Source organism: Poecilia formosa, unplaced genomic scaffold (assembly GCF_000485575.1).
Source record: "Poecilia formosa unplaced genomic scaffold, Poecilia_formosa-5.1.2 Scaffold447, whole genome shotgun sequence".
NCBI lineage: Eukaryota > Metazoa > Chordata > Actinopteri > Cyprinodontiformes > Poeciliidae > Poecilia > Poecilia formosa.
The window spans coordinates 236,142-258,359 of NW_006800386.1; the positions used below are offsets into that span (position 1 = coordinate 236,142).

General features: G+C 39.3%; 2 protein-coding genes across 3 annotated transcripts in view; both read left to right on the forward strand.

Annotated features, from left to right (window-relative positions):
- The window catches only part of map3k13 (mitogen-activated protein kinase kinase kinase 13), a 38,934-nt gene extending 31,946 nt beyond the window's left edge, over positions 1–6,988 (forward strand). For both annotated transcript variants that reach the window (XM_007577586.2, XM_016663811.1), the window contains 4 exons: positions 468–1,236; positions 2,084–2,154; positions 2,309–2,591; positions 2,864–6,988. In XM_007577586.2, coding sequence (XP_007577648.1) covers positions 468–1,236; positions 2,084–2,154; positions 2,309–2,591; positions 2,864–2,965 — 1,225 coding nt within the window. In that variant the 3' untranslated portion in view covers positions 2,966–6,988. The remainder of the gene's footprint in view (positions 1–467; positions 1,237–2,083; positions 2,155–2,308; positions 2,592–2,863) is intronic.
- Positions 6,989–9,877: 2,889 nt separating this feature from the next.
- On the forward strand, positions 9,878–22,217 carry pfkla (phosphofructokinase, liver a; the record flags this gene model as incomplete). Its single annotated transcript, XM_007577606.2, has 22 exons — positions 9,878–10,245; positions 11,514–11,587; positions 11,696–11,773; positions 13,484–13,673; positions 13,768–13,933; positions 14,448–14,492; positions 15,084–15,192; positions 15,303–15,398; positions 15,621–15,713; positions 17,284–17,409; positions 17,514–17,578; positions 18,599–18,662; positions 18,761–18,907; positions 18,995–19,065; positions 19,257–19,344; positions 19,430–19,582; positions 20,448–20,612; positions 20,710–20,771; positions 21,372–21,483; positions 21,677–21,776; positions 21,862–21,967; positions 22,076–22,217. Coding segments are annotated over exons 1-22 (2,337 nt in total), but the record flags the coding sequence as incomplete, so codon positions are not given.
- Position 22,218: the final 1 nt, after the last annotated feature.

Below are 22,218 nucleotides of genomic sequence, written 5' to 3' on the forward strand. Positions count from 1 at the left end.
CTGCCTTTCAGCAGCAAATAGATCACCAGATGAGGCCGAGATGATGATCAATTTGCCTTCAGTACTGAAAAAGAAGAACTTCCCTTCACTAACTTTAAGTCTGAGAGAATTACTCAGAAGAAAAGAAAATTGAGCATTCATAAGATGTTTAGCACTTGGATTAATTTGTATTTATCTTGAAATGTTTAAAGTTTAAATTTTAGCTCATTGAAGCACTTTAGACAACTTTAAAGAACTTTTTTTTACTTGATTGTTAAATAAGGATTTACCAATCAATATTACCTTAATGGGCAGAGACTTAAAATAAGGTGAACCTGTAAAACTGTTGTGCTAAATTTGGGTGTACCTAACTTTTGTGTTGATGCGCCTAAAAAAAAAAGTTACTTGCACCAATGCAAAAAGTTATTCTAGAGGCCTGTAAAACACCTCTAGACTGAATGCAGTGTTGCTGAATGCGTCTCTTGTAGGCCGGACCTGCTGCGCTCTGACGGCATCCCCAGCGTCGACCCGCTCCCCTCGCCCTCGCCTCTGTCGGCCAGCCCCAAAGTCTCCACGCCTCCCGGGAAAACCCGCTACCGCAGCAAGCCTCGCCATCGCCGCGCCAACAGCAAAGGCAGCCACAGCGAGTTCCCTGGCGCCTTGAAACCTGTCGCTGGAGCCGCAGAAGACACCCAGTCTCTGCAGGAGCAGCCTTTCCACCATCACCACCACCATCATCATCATCACCACCACCCACCAGCTGAGGGTCAGTTCCTTCCCCTGAAAGGCCGCGAGGAGGCCGTAGTCAACTGTGCCAACAATCTGCGCTACTTCGGCCCCGCCGCCGCCCTCCGCAGCCCTCAGACCGACCACCTGCAGCGCCGCGTCTCTGACTCCAGTCCTGACCTCATTTCCACAGCTGTGGATGCAGACACGCGGCAGCGGACTTCATCCACCAGCTCCAACCCCGTACCAGGGGCCGGCGCTGTGCTGTTATGTCCCTGCTGCCAGGCTCACCCTCTGCCCGGCTGCTTGCACTGTCAGGAGACTCCGCCCACTCTAAGCCAACCAGAATTACCGCACTACTCGCTGCTTAGCACCCAGGAAAGCAACCAGTCTTCACTGGCGCCACCCAATAAAGAATCGGCTTTAAACGGAGAGGACGGCAGCCTCGCTGCCCCGCAGGCACAGGATCCATCCCAATCCAAACACCTGCTGCCCTCTGCACTGCCCCGCACCCTTAGGCCCCTCAGAAAGGTGAGCAGCCATGAATCACTGCACAAACAGTCACACAACTTGCATTTTTTTCCCACATTTTGTTACATTAAAATTTCAAACTTCATCACATTTTACTGGGATTTTATGTGATAGACCAACAATGGTGCTGAATCGTTGAATAAAAATTGAAGTGTCGCCTCCATCTGTATTAAACATGCTTTAATACAGGCGTTCCTTCTGGACTGTATTAAAAATGTGATGTGTGGTGGAAAATGAGTACTGTGCCTCTCTGTAGTAATACACGGTGGTGGCAGCATCATGCTGTGGGGATGTTTCTTTATGTAAATACAGGGCAATAATAGAAAACTCACATCTGAAGAGATTTAGGAGCAGGTTGGAAGGTCACCTTTCACCAGGGCGTTAATCCTAAATACACAGACAGTCCAATGGTGGAATGATTTAAATCACAGCATATTCATTGTTAAGAATGGTCTAGTCAAAGTCCACTCTTTGTGGATTAAAGTTCACAGATGCTATGCATCCAATCTGACTGTGTTAGAGCTATTTCGAAGAGGAATGGACTTAACATTTTCTGTGTGTAGATGTGTAAATCTGGTAGAGACTTACATATTACAGAAACTCACTATTATGTGACTCTCTGTGTTCATCTTTCTCATAAAGTCCCAATGAAATCCACAAAATCCAGAAATGTGGTTGTGGGGTAAAAGTATATGAAAACCATTTAAAGACAATGTAAATAAAAAACGTACTAAACAAAGTTTGAGGTATTAATGTTAAAATACTCTGGAGGTGTGAATATTGGAAGGCACTGTGTGTGTATGGTGAGTGTCTGTATATCAATGGCCATTGTTGCTGCACTTTTCAGGGTGGCGATGAGTCATCTGAAGAGGAGGAGGGAGAGGTGGACAGTGAAGTGGAGTTTCCACGGCGACAGAGGTAAAATACTTTGCAAACTGACTTTTTACGTGTCGTAATGCTGCGAAGTTAATTCATTAACAACTGAAACAAATGGCCCTTTTTGCACGCCGTAATCAAAATGAAGCCAAAATTAACTAAGACTACAACTCACTCCAGAATATGTTCCTTCCAGACCCCATCGCTGCATGAGCAGCTTCCAGTCCTACTCCACCTTCAGCTCGGAGAACCTGTCGGTGTCGGACGGGGAGGAGGGCAACACGAGCGACCACTCGCACAGCGGACCCCTGAGCGCCAGCCAGGAGGAGCACCTGGATGAGCTGCTGTCGCACACGCCCGACATCCCCATCGACATCTCCACCCAGTCCGACGGCCTCTCCGACAAGGAGTGCGCCGTCCGCAGGGTGAAGACGCAGATCTCGCTGGGGAAGCTGTGCTCGGACGAACACAGCTATGAGGTCAGTGGCGATTTGGCTTTTGATTTAAAGGTGTAGGCGGCGTGCAGCTACTGTACTGTGGGAACACTGGGAAAAAAATTACAGATTTATATTTATATATATCTTAAATATCCAAAATAAGCAAACAAACTAAAACAATAAATATAATGGATCATGAGGTCTCTGTAAACAAAATGACCCTTCAGAAAACATTATTCATTAGCCTCAGACAGGGAAAACAGGCAAAACTGCCAGTTAGACGGCTCACGTTTTTTCTCTCATTTTGTCTCCAGAATCCGCTGCAGTTCGGAGACTCGGACTGTGATTCGTCGGAAGCAGAGTGCTCCGATACCACCATCAGAAACAACAAAGTCGGTGCTCCGTCGTCATGGTGAAACTCTCCACAGGGTGTTGGATCTGTTTGTTTATTTTATTTTTTTGCCTGGTGGCCATCATGTCCATATTAGAGGGCTCCACAGAAAACACAGCAATAAGAGGAGATCATAGAGAACAAAACTCTCCCTATAGCAACGTCCTGCGTAATCTCCCCACATCCTCAGCATCACCTCCTCTGCCCCCGCTCCACCTCCACCTCCCAACGTATAGCACTGCACCCAGGCAAACCCATGGCAGGGATTCCCTTTTGATTGATAATGTACAGTAGATACTATAACATTCTTAATTTATTTTTGTCTGAGTTTTGAAGAGAAATTCAGGATTCTCTGAACAGAGGAAATAAAAACTGACATTTTGAGACTGAGACTGATGAAGGTGCGGAGGACAGCAGAGGGAGGAAACGTTGAAGCTCTGATGCGTCTGAGCATCACTACAGGCCTACATCTCACTACAGTTGCTCTGAGCATCGCTGAGTCGTTAAAACCTCAAAAAGAAAAAAGAAAAAAGCAATCTCCTTGTTAGTTTACAGCGCAGCGACCCGGTATCTCGCATCCTTTCACTTCCTTCTTGTCACGACTGTGGCCGACACAGGTAAACAATGAGCTCATGGAAACAGTGTCAACACCAGCATGAACAACTCGCCTTGCAAATTGCAAACGGAACCCCCTCCCCCCTCCAAAAAAAAGGAAAAAAAAAAAAAACACATCTGGACTTGTCTCATCATCAGGATCACCGCATAGCTATTAGAGCATGCTCTCAAGAGGAAAAAAGCTTTACAAGGACTGCATGAAGCAGACGAGCGGTCAGCAGAGAGGACGACTCATCCGAGAGCTAGAAACAAACAAAATAACGGACGCTCTCATCCTTCTCTCTGAGACACGTCATCAGCAATCAGGCGTCACGACGGGAGCTTTTGAGGGCGGCGTGCGTTGGTTCGCGTAAGCCCCCCCCCCTTCCTCAACCATCAGACATTGCAGTTTCAAGTCTCATCTCAGGATCGCTCGAGGACTGTGAAACTGGATCGGACCAACTATCGTGTGAGAGAATGTTGTTCAACTGGCACGTGTTAATACAAAGGACTGGGGAGGCATTTAGCAAATACAAAAAAAGCCCTTACAGAAAAGCCTTGGATGTTGAACCCTTTAGTGTAGGTGTTTCTATAGCTGCAGAGTAAATGCAGTGTCTCTTTTTTTTCCTTGTTTTAGATTTTCCTGGAAAGTGACAGAGCGCCTCATTCATCATTTTCTTGCAGAGATTCTAATTTTTTTATCTGTCACGATACAAGTGCATTTCTATAAATAAGAATATGATGAAAAAGCTTTTTCACTCATAAAGGTCAAATCATATAATTTCAATGCAGGCACAGTCAAAATTTTAATCAGAATTACCTGTTAAGTTTAATACTTGGGATGTAAAACTAGGGCATCAATCAGAAAGTCTCTCTAATTGCCATCATACCAATTTAAAGAAAACTCGTATTTCTCATAAAGCTGTCATTCCACAAGCGGCGTAAACTTTAGGATTCCACTAAAGAAGCTGGCTGTTCCCAGACTGCTTTACCTCAACAAAACAAAAAGGAAAATTTAGTAGAGGGAAAAAGTATGCTAAAAATATGTGATAACCCCATATGGCACAGCCTTATTAAATGGAAAACAGAACTAAAGGCTTGAGTCTCAGCAGAGTCATTAAAAGGTCCTAAAATAATTTCAATTTTAAGTTTTAAAAACATATGTCCAGTTTTCCAACATGAGTCTTAAATGTTATTTATGTTTTAAATGTCCTCCTATATGCTGCTTCCTCTGATTTTTATTATTTTTTTGTTTTTGTTTTATGCTGTGGTAGTGATCATTTGTCCCAGGTTTTGACGTTCTTGACATGTACAGTGGTGTTATTACCCTTTCCCTATAAACCCATGAAATATTTCTGCTTGTGGAGCTGGATTATAGTTGTTAGTTTAGGGAATGAAAATCACACTCTTTTAACCTTATTTATTTCAGCTAATTCTTTATGGAAATGTGTATATTTGACAAGGTGGCTGGTTTTCAAATATTTGCTAAAACCTCTTGTGAATAAATAGTATGAGACTTACTTTATAAAAAGTGTTAAAATTCATAAAAAACATATGGAAAAGGCAAAAATAAATAAATAAATAAAAAAATACAGAATATAAGCTAAGTGTAGGTTATTGAACGTATCAGGGATTCGTTTAATATGTTTTTCTTTGTAAGTCATGTTGCTCTTAAACCATATTTGGTCCAAAAGAGGTTCAGTAAAAGAATTTACTGAAACTTGAAGAAACTCTGTCAAATATGAATCTGTTTGCTACTAATCTATATAATGAGCTTCGCTTTTTGAATTGAATGACTAAAGTAAACTAACTTTTTATGATATTTGAATTTATTGAGATGCACTTGTAAATATTGTCTGTTAGCTGAACAGCAATAACAAACAACAGGGTAGTTCTCAGGTGATAAATAGGAGAGGGGGTTAATCCAGCAGGCTGGATGTAACCATGGTTACTAGGAGTTAGAGTAGAGCACTGAGTGGATATATTTTTTAATTGATCCCTTTCTCTTATTTTTTTTCCCCCAACTTGCCTTTTTGAGGTTTGATGCTCAGGATTTGTGTTGAATGACAGCAATATATCAGCTGCCACTAGATGGCGACATTTGATTTTGCCTTTCTCCTTGAACCTCCCACACCAATCTGTCTCATGATCCCAGCAATACAACTTTTTTTCACCCGATCATCTTAAATACAAAACAAAACAAAAAAAAGAGAGATACTGCATTTATGAAAGCATTATTTTGTTGCTTTTGGGTCCTTGTCTCGCATCCACATCTGTAATAATCCCATCAGTCAGGGCGGTACTGAACCCTAATGATGTCAGTTCAGACGTTTGTGCAGACGGTTGTGAATCTGCGTAAGGAACACAAGCCAGAGAGGAGGCCATGGAGCTTTAAGCTGCTCTTGGTTTTCACCAACCATATATCTCAGTGTTAATCCTGTACATAAACAAATGTAAATGCAATGTGATCCGTTTTTCATCCTCTTTCGTTAATGTGTCTGCCGAGCGGCCGGACAGTAGGAGGAGGAGGTCATCCTTATATCAGTATTGAACACTACGACAGGAAGGTGAATCTTGATTCAATGTGCTCGAGAGCTTTGAAAAGGCTCCATCTACCTTCTTCTCTTCTGTTTACGTACATGTGAAGTAACCTTGTGTAATCTGATCGAGCTGATAATAACACTTGTCTTCTCTGGTGTCCATCCTGTGAAGAATGATTGTTGTGAACTTTTAATTTAATTTTGATCTTTTTATTGTTGTTGTTTTTTTCTTTTTTTTTCTCTCTCTCTCTCTCTCCTTTTTGTAGCTGGCCTACATAATTATTGAATTAATTTATTTGAAATGAGTCATCAGGAGTAGTATTTCTTTTTAATTTGAGGCAGCTTCAGAAATCTCATGACCAACAGGTTGTCCTTTTGAAGGAAGCACAATGAATGGGCGTGGGGAAGAGGGCAGTATTTGCGTGGTTGAACAAAAGCGTTACCATATCACTGTTTGACCCTGCAGAGGGACCACTCATCGTTTAGATTCATCATCGCAGTTTAAAGTATTGAATAAGTAGTTTGCAGAATCAAGTGCCCCTTCAGCTTTTTCCATCTTTCCCTAGATCGTTAGGAATCACAGCAGGGTAGACGAGCCCGAGGGAACATGTAAGGAGCCAATTATTTCTCTACTTCTGCAGTGATTCCTTCTTCACATTTGTAATCATAAACTAAAATACTTCCATTTGAATTTCTGTGAAATTGTTGCCTGATTCTGTTTAGCGCACATACTTTTCTCTCTCTCTCTCTCTCTCTCTCTCTCTCTCTCTCATTTGCGACCCTCTTCCCTGTTGAATGGCATTATGATCAACCAATCCTGTCATTTTCCTGTATTATTCAGTGTACAGTCCAATAGGAGAATAAAATCAAAGCAAACAAACTGCATGGAATAAATGCTGATGTACTGTACCAAGAACACAGTTGTTTGTCATGTTTTATTTAAAACAAAGTGGGTAATGCATAGAAATTCAGTGCAGTGCAAATTCATTTGTTTCATTGAGGGCTTTATGTGTTAGGTGAGAGGTGCTGAGGTTCAGTCATCCAGTGTGGTGTGCTAAATGGATGAAATGCCTCCTCAACATGCAAGTTCCACAGAGTTCCACTAATGATCTAATTATTTGATTCAAATGTCTAGAATCTGAGTTTCATCTAAATATTGCAGATGTATGGCCCTCAAAGGACTGAACTTTAATATTTGGTGCATAACTGAAGTGCAAGAAGAAAGGTACAGTTTTCAGGACACCTGTGAGCATTTTTTTCCTACGTCTTGACACATTTTTAATTATATCTAGATTTTTACTTTGACTAGACCATACTAATAGGAATATTCTTAGCTGTATGCCATCCCATTGTACTTCTGACTGTATGCGTTTTTGATTTTACACTGTTTTTTTTTTTTTTGTTTCCAGCTGATAAATTCTGACTAACTTCCTTCAAGAAAAGCTTCCCTGCAGTATGATGCAACCACTCTGTTTTACTGTTGGAATGGTGTGTTCAGGAATTTGTGACGTGTTAATTTTTCCCTAAGTTTAATTTTAGTTTCTTCTTCCACATGTTTACCTTGTCTCATACATATTTCTAAAATGTTGTAAATCATGTATCATTTTCTTTCCATTTCAAAACGTACTATGATATTTCAGGTGTTGTTGAGACGAAGTGTGTAAATGTTCAAGGGTTGTGAATGCTTTTGTGAGCCATTTTAGGCGAGTTATTTATTAATGTTCTGTTTGTTGCGTTTCCTGGGCAACATTCCTGCATGTTGGCATGAGCTCCAGTAATGATACAAAAACCCTTCATTTAACATTCAAACACAGCATGACACAGTTTTGCTACAAAGCTTTAAAAAAAGACAAAAATTTTGGATCCCAAGATAATTTGATAAGTACTAATCATCATCATTATCAGATGTTTTCTTTCTAAAAAATGTTCCAAATAATTGTTGATGGTCTAGTTGTTCCTTTTCTGTTCCATTATTTTAATGGTTCAACATCTCCACGTGTCAAAATAATTTACAGTTTGCTGTTATTTTCACTTTTTAGAGAAGTTTTTCTCTTGGCAACAATTCCAGACAATATGAACTGCCATGATCTTTAAACATGAGAAATAAAAAGTTTTCTTATTAATTTTTCTGAATATTGCACAGTCTGACCTCGGCCAACTGACAACTGTGGATCTTTACAGCTGCTTTAAATGAACTGCAGCTCATGAAGTGCTGACTGAAGGATCGGAGAGCAAACAACTGACAGACAGACGTCTTCACTGATACTCCTGCCATATCTGAGACCTTCAAGCTGGTCGTCACATGAAACAAATCAATCCAGATCCACTTGAAAGTCAAATCACTTTTATCCACACAAAACAATATTTAAAATTGATAACTCAGAAATTAAGATGGATATAACATTATCCTTTGAGATTTCACATCACAGGCTCCCACTTGGACCATGACAAACAATTGACATTCACTGCAAAACTCTCACCTTATTCATAAAATTCTTAAAAATAATATGTTTTTTTAATTGGATTGTTTGAAAAATCACAAATTATGACTCTTATAGTCATGCTGCTTTCAAATTGAAGCTATTTCTTGACAACTTGAAAAAATGTAACAGCAGCTGCTCTGCCACCCCTTCTTCCTGTTTTTGTTCTATATTAAGAGGATCTTAAAGGAAACATTTGTTCAAACTAATGGTGTGACTTTTGTGTGCTTTCGCTATACTTCCTTATTACCCCAAGTTTGCATGAAAGAAACAAAGTCTTGTCATCATCTTCTAGGAAAAGATGATGCTCAATTTAAACTGAGCATCGTCCAGTTTAAATTGGACACAAGCTTAGCTACCGCTGCATCTTCTTCAAAATGTTGAGTCCTAATCAACTCTAGAGAAATGGATCATATCTTAAGTCAATGCACTGATTGGACATTTTTTTAATAAAAAAAACGTTGGCCTGTATGAGACTATGTCTGACCTAAAACATCTGAATGTTGCTTGTCAGGTGAACCAAATACTGTAGATATCTAAGGTCATGATCTGACCTGTCTACTCAGAATTCTCAGGTCCAAAACTAAACAAGATTAGGCAGCACTTCATTTGTATTCTCCTCAGTTTCAGAACCAACCCCCTGAAAACCTGAGAGGTACAGAGAACCGTGGCTCCTTCCAGTCTGACAGAAAACAACACATATATTTTGTCTGTTTATTTTCTACTTTTAGTCATGTCTTATTTGCTTGTTTTAAATTAGCCTTTGGCATTCACTCTAAGCAATGCAATTGTTCTTTAAGAGCATCTCTTGTTGCAATATAATTTAATTTGTTTCCCCTTTATTTTTTATTGTAAAGCGCTTTGTTACCTTGTTTATGCAAGCTGTCTTGCCTTGCATTCCCGCATCCTTACTAGGGGTGGAACTACTCTCTTCTTTTTGAAGCGTGATTTGCAGACACAAATGTTACGAAGAACCACAAAGAGTGAAACTGTTCTCTCTTGTATGTTCCTGCTGTTGTGAGCGTGATCTCAGTCACGTTTTCACTATGCGGTCTTTTCAAGCTCCACCTTTTTACATCGATCATTCAAGGAAACGCACGAAGACGCACTCAAACGCACCTCATGACAAACTGATTTTAATGTAATCAGGTTAAAGTTGTGTATCTTCTGTAAAGGGTGTGTTAGTTTCTGCACGGTCTAATCGATAGCTACGATTAGCATGACTGATCTGTTTATATCAATCCCCGTTTACGTGCTGCTGGGTCTCCTCTCACAAACATTTCGGTTCAGCGGGAACCCGGGAGAAGCGCAGAGAATAGTAGGAATTCGCAGCTCCGGGCGGTGCCGGGTTGCAAAATAAACGCTCCACCGATACGCTCCCTTGGTGAATGAGGGCGGAGTCAGTCTACGTAGAGGTGTAACTGTTGAGAGGGGCTTCCACGCCACTGAAATACAAGGGTTTGGTTTGAACCCGCTCCCAACAAGGAAGCGAACAGCTGGGACAACACCGAGGAGCGACTGCATCATTTCTTTTATCAGCCCAAACTAACGGGATTATTTTCATTTTTATAGGCGGGTTTCTTTGTTGTAAGGTGAGCAGGTCAACATGTCTTCCATGGACTTGGAGAAGCTGAAGATGACGGGAGCAGGTCGGGCCATAGCGGTGCTGACCAGCGGTGGAGATGCACAAGGTGACCTTAGAAAACTCCTCATCTGCATTGATGTTTAATATTTCAAACCTGTGGAGCTTAAACTGTGTTTCTGTGCAGCTCTGACCCCAACTGAGCGGGTTTGTTTACACATGGATGAGCTCATTTTCGCACTTTGAGATCAATGTGGATTTATTTATGTTCTCACTCATAATGTAGTTCAAATGTCCCAAAATGGCTCACAGTAGGTGTCGTTTATGCCAATTATAACAGCATATTAAAAGGTTAATGGGATTCGGATGTGAAGAGGCCAAAGTCAAGGCCCCCATGAGGCCCTGTGTGGATTCACAACCCATATAACAATCCCTATTACACTAGAATCACTTACTGCACCCGATTAATACTATCATATATAATAATACAATATTTATTAGTTTCGAAATCAGGGAGTTCCAGCAGAATGTGTGTATCAAACAATTACAGCTGCAGCAGTACAGTTGATTCTGCTGTAAAGCAAGACTTATTAATATTTAAATAACACCCCCTTAGTGCACATCCATACATTTAAAGTAGCTGTGGCTTGCAAGATGGAGATATTTCAGGTTCAAGTGCATATATTAGCGATGCAAGTCTTAAAACTGTACATTTGATCACAAATGTATTTTATTTTTTCGATCATCATGTTAGAACTGTGCTGGTGTTTATCAGCTCTTTGGCATGTAGTTCTAGCTCTGTAAATGCCGATTTTATCGCACTGTGACAAAACTACAGGCCCCATAATGCAGGGATGCAATTATTCCTATTCAAAATATCCCTGCTCCTGAAATTAATTCACTAATTCATTCATCTGCTAATTTAAAAACAATTTCTTCTTGACCCTTTTGATTCACATCAAAAGTAGATGTGAAGCTGGAGATATGATTACAACTCAAAGACTTCTTATTTCATACGTTTAGTCTAAATTCAATTACACAAGTCCAGCAGTTTTTACAATAATCACAACCAACTGAAGCTGATTTGCACACACGATTACGTAATAATGGTGAAAGGCTTAAATCTGAGCTCTCCTCCCCTTCCCCCACTTGGAACAGGCTCAGCAAGCCTTATGTGTCATGATCTGTTCAAGCAAATCTTGTCGAGGATCGCTGCTGCAGTCCTCACAGAGAAAATGGCACCTTTGCCCACTAACTGATAAACAAGTGAAATAAATGCAGCAGTTGGCACTTTAATTTCCTCATATGATGCAATAGCCTGGGTGCAAATCAACTGAAGTTGAGTTTAATGTAAGGACAATGCTGTTTTTGACCCAGGTATGAACGCCGCTGTCCGAGCCGTGACCAGAATGGGCATTTATGTCGGGGCCAAGGTCTATCTCATCCATGAGGTAAACAAGAGTTTTACGACCAGGAGTGAATATGCGGACCGACCAACGTCACATCCTGTTTTTTGTGGCTTGGCTGGGACTGATTGCAATGTTCTTGTGACATTTCAGGGATATCAAGGCTTGGTGGATGGAGGAGAGAACATAAAGCTGGCACACTGGCACAGTGTGACCAACATTATCCAGCTGGTGGGTTGAAAGTTATTACTGCCTTCTGGGAAAATGACCATTTCACAAAGTGGAAATTGTTACGTCATACCACTGTGTGCCCTTTTGATGCCATTTCATCCCTTCATTTTTCCATTTTATACCAATTTGCACAGTATACGTATATCTTTTTGCTAGAATGCAAATAATATTTTTGTAGACTTTACATTATTCTCTACTGCTATATACTGTACTCCAGATCACTCATTAAAACCAGTTTACTTTCATTAATTATGACCTTTTACTCAACCAAAGGTAATTCTCACTGATGGATATTACTTAATATTGTAAGATAATAAAATATAATGTCTGAAAAAACAATATTTTCAAATATCACTTGTCACAGAAACATGCCCCTAAGCCATTGGTTTGTTTTTGGACCCGGTAAAAAGTGGGAAATGGGGAAGGAGTGAAATGACCAGAACGCTACCTGGAGCTTTGGTAAACAAAGGCGACCATGAACCAGTGAAACTAAAGAATTACATTTACTAAGGGCTCTTTCTTTAATCATCTCTGTGAAGCATGACTAAAGCAAAGCAAGATTGTTTTTATTTTTAAATCCTCTTTGCTCAGATTTTTAAAAAAAAAACGGCTTAAAATATTTTATCTCTTCACCAGACCCTCTGTTTCATGTGCATTTAGTCTAGAAAGCAACGGCTATTACAGCTGGCAATTGCATTTGTCTTTTCCTGCAGTTTTAGTTTAGAAACAATTATAAATTTATGGTACAAGACAAATATTTTCTATGAGCATTTTAAGAAGTTTTAACAATAAATACAATAAATGAATGTAAACTTTTGCAGTATTTCACACAACTATTTTTTGAGACATGATCTGAACTAGAATGATCTCATACAAGACTCTCATAATGTGATAACCTTTAATAAAAATACCATTATTTCACGGCTAAAAAATATAATTTATGATTTTTGGCCATTTTTTTTTACTCTTCATAAAGATGCTTTAGTGTTAAAGCAACATTACCTTAATAAGAGTGATGGGTAATTCTCCTTTTGTTATCACTTGTAATGAGAAGGATTTTGAAACAGTTTAGTTTATTTGTCTTGTAAGTGACTGACAAAGTGTATTAGCCTTCTTTCAGCCTGGTGGGAGTGGAAATGCTGCAATATGTTAAATTTCATCCCACTGGAGAAAACTCTGACATGTTCTTAAAAGGACTTTAAACCATAAGAGGCGTATGATGGAAAAATTAATAATTTTGAAACTGTGACTGTTTAAAACCTCTTTGTGCCTCGAGGCTGATTTGTATTCCAATCACTGAACATTTCTAAGCATAATTTCTTTGCTTTTAGGTCAATCTCTTCATGTCTATCTTAGAACATGTTAAAATTGAGACTTTATTTAATCCATAGGTCACTTCCAAATTCAGCCTAAACAATGCAATTAAAGTCAAGTCCAACCACCTGCAGACATCCCTGGACATCTTTTCAAATTTCACTTTTAATTTCATACAATTTGAATGGAAGACAACAAGGTCCTTTCTATCTTTGTTCAAAAATAATTTGGTCCGAATGCTACATTTATCCTGCTCCTTCCTTTATGAGTCATAGTCACACAAAGGGGATCCTCTGCTGGAAAAATAGGTGAGGAAAAAAAACGTGTGATCTAGCTTGTCGTTTCAGCTACAGATCATATGTTTCGGCTTGGTTTTCACTGTCGCCTCTGCTGCAGGGTGGCACGGTGATCGGTAGCGCCCGCTGCAAGGCCTTCCAGACGCGCGAGGGCCGCATTGCCGCCGCCTTCAACCTGGTGAAGAAAGGCATCACCAACCTGTGTGTGTGCGGCGGAGATGGCAGCCTCACCGGAGCCAATATCTTCCGCAGTGAGTGGAGCGGCCTGCTGGATGAGCTCGTACAGAAAGGTCAGCTGCTCTCTGGGCATCAGTCTTGTTTCCGTGCCATCACCAGCGCTGTATAATAAGCTTTAAAGAGGAAATTACATCTGTGGGTCTTCAGGAAGGATCACGGACACGCTGGCGAAGCAGCACAACAATCTGAACATCGTCGGACTTGTGGGATCAATAGACAACGATTTCTGCGGCACTGACATGACCATCGGAGCTGACTCTGCGCTGCATCGCATCATGGAAATAGTCGACGCCATCATGACCACTGCAAACAGGTTAGACACTCGGAGCAGTTGTATTTGTATTTTATTGTGACTCTATGTCATAATCACCATGCAATTACAGCTCCAGATTTTTTTGAGCTACACAATTGGAGAATAAATATTTTTACCCATTTTTTTTTTCTTTTATGAAGCAGAAACTCAGTCAAAGCATTTCATTTTCAAGCTTTTTAGCGTTACATTATAGGTCATTTTAATCATTTAATTGCACAAGTATTACTTCCCAATGATTTTCTCAATTCAGATTCCAACATCTGAGCCTCTAAAATTCTCGTTTTAATGTTTACTAAAGTGATTAATATTGTTGAGGTTTGCCTGTTGCCTTAATTTTGTTGTTACATGACAGTGATCATGAGTCACCTTCCTATAATGTGACTGAGCTTTAGTCTATTACTTTTTGCCCTCCAGCTACATGAACTCAGCAGATCTGCCATATCCTGCACAGACTTGCTCACAGGTTTTACAAATGCTTCAATGCATCATGCTTCTTTTCTTTTCTCCCCCGCAGCCACCAGCGCACTTTTGTCCTTGAAGTCATGGGCCGCCACTGTGGGTGAGTAACACATAGATTTTAAAAATCTTTTATTTATCCTTTTATATAGTGCTAATTAGATTTGGGTATTAACTAGCTATATTTAAGTAACGTTTTAGAGCAACTTTGCTTTTAGGATTACTTGAGTCAACTTCATTGAATGAGGAACAAGCTCGTTTTAACCAAAAATTAATCAGAGACAAACACACCTGCAATTTTTGTTCAAGTTTTGTACGCTTTGTACTGAAACAAAAATATTTAAATTTTTTTTTTCTTTTGCCTGTTTTTGTTATATTTTTAACTATGGTATTTCTATGGATTATTTTGAGTTTGGCCTTTTTAAAATACCAACATTTCCACATAACTTTATATTTTGGTTCATCGGAGGATGTAAATTTTAAATACTACATCATTCATGTCATGATCAGTTACTCTTATTTTTTATTTTTATTTTTTTTGACCAAATACTGTTTTTACTGTCACTGGAATAATTTTTTGGACAGCTACTTTTTACTTTTACTTGAATAAAATTATTTTGTACTATGCTTACATGAGTACACTTTTTGGGTACTCTACCCTCTTCTTGTGTTAATTAGTGTGTTTTGCCTGAAGGTATCTGGCCCTCGTGTCGGCTTTAGCATCAGGAGCAGACTGGCTCTTCATTCCTGAGGCTCCTCCGCTGGAGGGCTGGGAGGACCTCATGTGTGCTCGTCTGGAAAAGGTGGAGCATGCACGCACGCAAAAACAGTACAGATTTCATTTAAGCACCAGCTTCATGCTCCGGTACACCATGTCTGAAGGTTTAACCAGGAAACCTCTGTTTACTTTCAGAGCCGAAACAAGGGGTCAAGACTCAACATTATAATTGTTGCAGAGGGAGCCATTGACTCAAATGGAAAGCCCATCTCCTCAACTTACGTAAAAGATGTGAGCTCTTATTTACAGACTTGATGGCACTTATAATGACTGTCAATATGTGTTGAAGACACGTTACTTAAGATTAAGAGAGTGTATTATTTATAATTCCATCCCTTTGGTTATTGTTTCTGGAGCTTCAACTATAATTTAGTGTTTTTTTTTTTGTTTGTTTTTTTTTTTTCATCCTGGAGTGCAACATTAATAAATGAGTACTTGTACATCTGTTTGAAGCTGGTGGTGAAGAGGCTGGGCTATGACACCAGAGTGACGGTGCTCGGCCACGTTCAGCGAGGAGGAACTCCGTCTGCGTTCGACAGGATACTGGTGAGCTGCATGTGATAAAAGAGGATTGTTGAATGTATGTCTCATCAAGATGATGGCATTTAACTGTTAATTCTTAGTCTAGCGTCGAAATTTTTAGACAGTTGTAGTAGGATAAATTGAAGTTATCAGTATGGACAACTAAATTGTAGTTTTCCCTTTATTTAGAATTTTACACCAGTTTTGCATTTTTAAAAGGCGTAGACCTACTCTCATCAGGCTTTCACTGGCAATATCTTTTAGAAAACCTACTGATTTTGTCTGAGGTTGATACAAAACGTATTTCTCTAAACATTGTTGGAACAATTAAATATTGCTACTCTAATTAAACTGGGAAATGCATCATAGTTCCTTTCATAGATGTAGAAGTTTTAAGTCTAACATTTAAGGATTACAAGATTGTTCCTTTTCAAGCATTAGAGCATAATTCCTTAACCTTTTTTCTAAAACTCAAAATAATTTAGATCAAAGTTGCTTATTAATAATATTACAGATGGGAAATTGAAAGATTAATGAAAGTTAATGTTGCAGACCTTCTTGCATTATGAAGAGCAGATCTGCATTTCAGTCTACATGGATTTTTATCTATTCATTAATTCTGAAAAATCTGATAAATTATTTCTGGAACATTACTGGGCTAATGGTACCATTCAGGATCAGTACAGTATAAGTTTTAGATATATTTTACTTGTTCAAGTATTATTCTGAGTACTTGATTTAAAATGGTTTATTGTACCATTTAGCAGCACAGAGGTGCAGCCTAATGTAATCGTTGTACTTAATTAAGAAACCTATTTGGTTGGTAAATTTTAGTTTTTGACCATTATTTCTACTTGTGAGGCTCTGACTTTATGCAGTGATACATTTTTGCAGATAAAAAGATTATTTTCCGATTTGAAAAACTTTTATTTTAACTTTTTATTGCTATTACCAACATTTTCATGTCTTTGTCATGATTAGTAAGAGTAACTGTCTGCTGGAGCTATGTAGTCAGATTGTAAAAAGGATGATGGATTGAGTGAAGATTACCTTGGTTTTGGAGTATTAGGCCTCCAGTCCCTAGAGACTTTCTATTAAAGATCAGAGCATTTGTTTGTTCTTCTCTATTTATAGTTGTCTGAACTCATCGCCTGACTGGATTATGTATACAACATTTGTCTGTTTACAGAACCACAGGGGGCAATGCCCTGGGCAATACTTAAAGCTGGTTATCCTCGTCAGGCCTTAGTTTACATATAAATTCAAAGACAGTTTGTGATTTGTTTTTTTGTTATTTGATATAAATTTGACTTTTTCCTGGATTAAACTGGGTCGTATACAGTACAATTTAATTGTTAATTAATTGTGTGGCTAAATATACAATAAATAAACTGAATTGAAATTGGTAAACAGTACATGATGACCAGCAAACAACCACCAAAAAAAATCATGTAGCAGCTTTAAAGTCTGTCACTTTGCTTCTTTTAATGATTAGTGGTTAGCTTCTCTAATTGAAGATTTCCGAGAGCAGCCTGCATGATTTCACCAGAGCCGCATTCACTTTTTTCATCTTAATATGAATGTGTGTTTGCAGAGCACCAAGCTGGGAGTGGAGGCAGTAATTGCCCTAATCGAGGCCTCTCCTAACACTCCAGCCTGTGTCATCGGTCTCTGTGGCAACCACGCGGTCCGTCTGCCTCTCATGGAGTGTGTGGACATGGTGAGTCTGGCTCCACACTGGGGGAACTGATTTAATGGATGGCAAACATTTGATGTAGCGTGGGCTGGTTGCAGCTTAACAAGAAAATGAACAATCTTTTGCAGACCAAGTTGGTGCAGAAAGCCATGAATGAAAGGAGGTTTGAGGAAGCTGTTAAACTGCGTGGAGGGTAGGCGCTCATGCTTATCCTGGATTGTGCTGTATAATGATTCTTTAACGAACATTATTGACATTCATTTACACAGCGATCTGTTTCAAGTGCTTACTTTTGTTAATTTTGATGATTATCGTAACAAAAACTTGACAAAAAACTTTGCTAGTTGTTACCCGAGGCCAAATAAAAATTATTTCTAATATACAAACTGATAAGACTGCTGACTTAGCAGTTAGTGACTGTCTAAACAAGGAGGCCAATTAACAAACGTCCATTTTTAACGAAGCTTGCTGCTCAGACCTCTGTACGCAAGTATATTAATGGAAAATTGAGTGGCTGGAAAAGGCAAATTCTGGTAGAAAAAGATACAAATGCAGCAGAGATAACTGCATGACTAAGAGGATTGTGAAGCAACACCCATTAAAGACGTTAATTACTCTTCCTGGGTAACCACAGCCACTTTAAATGACCACAATACCACTGAACGTAATTGATCAGCAAACTGGTCTTAATTAAACCACATAGAAAATTGTTTGGAGTATTGTTAGTACATAGAGGGGAGACAGCAGGGCAACAATATAGATGAGGTTAAGGTTGCTGTGGAAACAACTAGAGGTTTCTGACAGATTCACAGGCTGACCACCTTTACTGGATTGGAGCCCCAGTCAATTGTACACTGTAGCATTTCAGTAGACTGTCATTTTGGTGTTGCATTTTGTTTTTTTGTTTCTTTTAAGTAAGTATTTTGTAACATTCTAATTTTCAAATAAACCGAATTGTGGCTTTTTATTAGCCGTAAGCCATAATCATTGTTTTTAATAGGAATAAACATTTAATAATGTGTAATGAACTTGAACATTAAATGTGTAAATGTAATGTGTAAATTTACACATTTAATGTGTTTGTCATTGTATTTAACAATGACAAAATACGAGTCATTGTTAAAATATAATAATTGCAGTTAGTGTATTAAGAATTTACAAGTTCATGGAAATGTGCCTGCATACCTAACTATAATATGCCTTGTTTCTGTAGGAGTTTTGAGAACAACTTGAATATTTACAAGCTTCTGGCCTTCCCAAAGCCTGCTCTTACCGAGGTTAGCTTGTCACACATCAGCTTTATCTCATGTTTTTAAGCGTGAAACACTCACAGAATGTAATTTGTGAGATGAACTTGACTTTGGTTCCCCTTCAGAGCAATCACTCTGTGGCTATTCTGAACGTCGGCGCTCCAGCTGGAGGCATGAACGCAGCAGTCAGGTCAGCCGTGAGAGTTGCACTTGCTCTCGGACACAAGGTCTACGGCGTCCATGACGGCTTTGAAGGCCTCGCCAACGGATTGGTGAGGATGGCTTTCTATGACGCAAAATCTTAGCTATAATTTTGAAAAAATTATTTAAAAGAAACTGTTCTTTCTGCCTGCGAGCAGATATTTGAAATGGATTGGCACAACGTGGCTGGATGGACGGGACAAGGAGGATCACTCCTGGGGACAAAGCGGTAAAAAGGAAAGCTGTACTGTTTCAAAAAATATGCCTGTCAAGTATTTGTGTACTCATAAGCAAATTCAGGTAGTAAAATAAACTTAATTTTAAAATGCTTAGAGGACAATCACAACACATTTGTGACATGTGAAATTAAATGCCTCAAAGTAATTTTAAAACCTTTTTTTTATGTTGTGCCTTTCTCAGAACCCTTCCTGCTAAATTCATGGAGAAAATTGTTGAGAACATTGGCAAGTTCCGCATCACAGCTCTGCTTGTCATTGGAGGATTTGAGGTATTTGAGTTTTTCATTTTCTTTAAATCACTGAATATTATTAATTAAAGACTTCAGCGTTACGATCCGCGTGTTAATTTCAAAGGGATACGAAGGTGTGCAGCAGCTGTATGAAGCCAGGGGTCACTTCGATGAGCTCTGCATCCCCATGTGTGTCATCCCGGCGACCATCAGCAACAACGTCCCAGGAACAGACTTCAGTCTGGGAGCAGACACAGCTGTTAACGCCGCCATGGAGGTACGTCTGAGCAGAGCGCACATTTATTGCTGTTGGAGAACTGCAGTAAACAGTGGCACCTAGGGGTCAGCAAGGCCCCACTGCAGGCATACAATGGTATGGAAGAGGATTAGGGTAAAGAGGGGAAAAAAATAATTTTTCCTTTTTTCTCAGAATCTTGGAAAAAGTCAGAATTTTTTTTTCTTCTGAATTTTGACTTTAATCTCAGCATTTAGCAACTAACTCAACAGAAAAATTTACTATTTTTTTAAGTCAGAATTATATTTTTCATAAGTGGCCCTTGCCAGAAAGAAAGTATTTTGTGCCCTGTCGCCACAGTTGTTAATATGAGAGGTTAGCTAACTGCTAGTAAGACTAACTCTATTTGAGATCTTGTCAAATATTGAACATCTCTTTTCAAAGTTAGTATGTCTGGCTTACACTCGGGCTCACTGAAAAGGACTCGGGGTGATCTAGAGAGATTGTGCAAGGAGGAAGGGTCAAAGATCCTTCTCTTGTTCAAGATGATAAAAATTGTGCAACTAGCAGTTTAGCTAAACCAATTATTTCTTAACGTGGAGTTTTTCCTCCCACTGAATAAATAAACTCAGATTTAAGATTTTTCTCATTTTTCAGTGAGAGTTTAGGGTGCAGCATCGCAAGATCAAACTTATTTAAACCTTTTTGTACATTTTCACCAGGGGTTCAAATAAACACAGGTGGCACTGTAGTTGGAAATGGTGTTTTGCTTCTATTTGCAGATGGGGCCAGTCAAGCCTTTTTATAGCTCAGAAGGAAATACATCTTACTTTTTAATTATCATCTTTTCTTGGGGGAGCTTCTTATGTTCTGAGAGTAATTGTGTTTGATTTTAACTTGCCTTCAGGGATGTGACAAGATTAAGCAGTCTGCCTCCGGGACGAAGAGACGAGTGTTTGTAGTCGAGACGATGGGAGGATACTGTGGTTATCTGGCCACCTCCACTGCTATCGCTGTCGGTGCTGATGCGGCTTACATATTCGAAGAGCCTTTTAACATCCATGACCTTAAAGTGAGACTTAAAGCAAAACAAAACAGTTTCTGTCTCACTTTTTTTTTGTTCGCTTAATGCATCTTCCCTCTATCAACAATGTGCCCTCTGTTGATAGACCAATGTTGAACATTTGGCTGAAAAGATGAAGAAGGACATCCAGCGGGGTCTGGTACTAAGGTTCGCAACTTTACAGAGCAATTTAAAGTCTTGAGTGAAGACATTACGTTTAACATTACTAAAAACATGAAATTCAAAGTACTCGCAGTAAAGGCTCATTTTGTAGCGAAAAGAATGGCTTCTAGTCTTTCAGATTTTTCAACACATTTCTGTTTGACTAGTTTAGAGTAAAGGCTGAGAAGTGCTTAATGACCTTATCAAGTGTTTCAGTTGGCCAAAGTGCAGTTTAGACAGAACTTTGTAACATAAAAATAACTTAATATCTGAAGTAAGATAAATATACGTTGGTCAACTTTTCAGCCTCATTATGTGAGTTCTGCATTTTTGCACCAAGGTTACCATACTTAAAACATTTGCAGTACAGTTAACTTCAACAATTATTGATACTGGTTTTCACCAACTATTGACATTCTTGTTTTTGAAGTTTACAACTAAATAAAAGTTACGACCAACATTGTCATATCTGGAAATACTGATGACCCTTTAAAACCAAGTTTCTGCTGATTAAATGTAACATTCTGAAAATGTAGACCAACAACAGAATGACATAATTGTGTAATAACTTTGAACTACTGTTGACTATCTTCTTTTTTTAAACAGGAACGAATACTGTCACAAGAACTACACTACAGACTTCATTTATAATCTGTATTCAGAGGAAGGAAAGGGAGTCTTTGACTGTAGAGTGAATGTGTTGGGACACCTCCAGCAGGTATAGTTTTTAAAATAAGACAACACCATGTGCAGTAGCTTTATAGTGAAAGCAAATATTTTGTATTCCTGGAAGATATATAGGAGACATATATGTAAACAAATAATACACACATATATATATAGAGATATTTAGATGGAGTGTTCATGTTTGAGATTCACTGGGTCACTTAGGATGTGCGTTTGTGCTGCAGGGAGGAGCACCTTCCCCCTTCGATAGGAACTTTGGCACCAAGTTGGGTGTGAAGGCAATCCAGTGGCTCTCCGAGAGGTTGACTGAAAGCTTCCGACAAGGTGGGGTTATGCTACATTCCCAGAAAATAAAAGTACTAAACCAAACTGCAGACGTTTGCTGATGATGCCATTGTTTCCCCTCCAGGCCGCGTGTTCGCCAACTCCCCAGAAACGGCGTGTGTGCTTGGCCTGAACAGGAAGGTCGTCTCATTCATTCCTGTAACTGTCCTGAAGGCCAGCACTGACTTTGAGTAAGTATTTTGAAAAACATATAAAACACCGGCTTTTGTTTTATTTATTTATTTTTGTTCAAAACTTTAAACCAAATCATTTATGGGTATTGTTTGTTTGCTTTTCAGGCACCGGATGCCCAAGGTTCAGTGGTGGTTCAACCTGAGACCGATGCTGAAGATGCTGGCCAGGTATCAAACCAATTTTGTTGAATATGTCCCTGGAGAGATGGAACATGTGACTCGGCGCTCCATCAGCATTGATGCTGGAT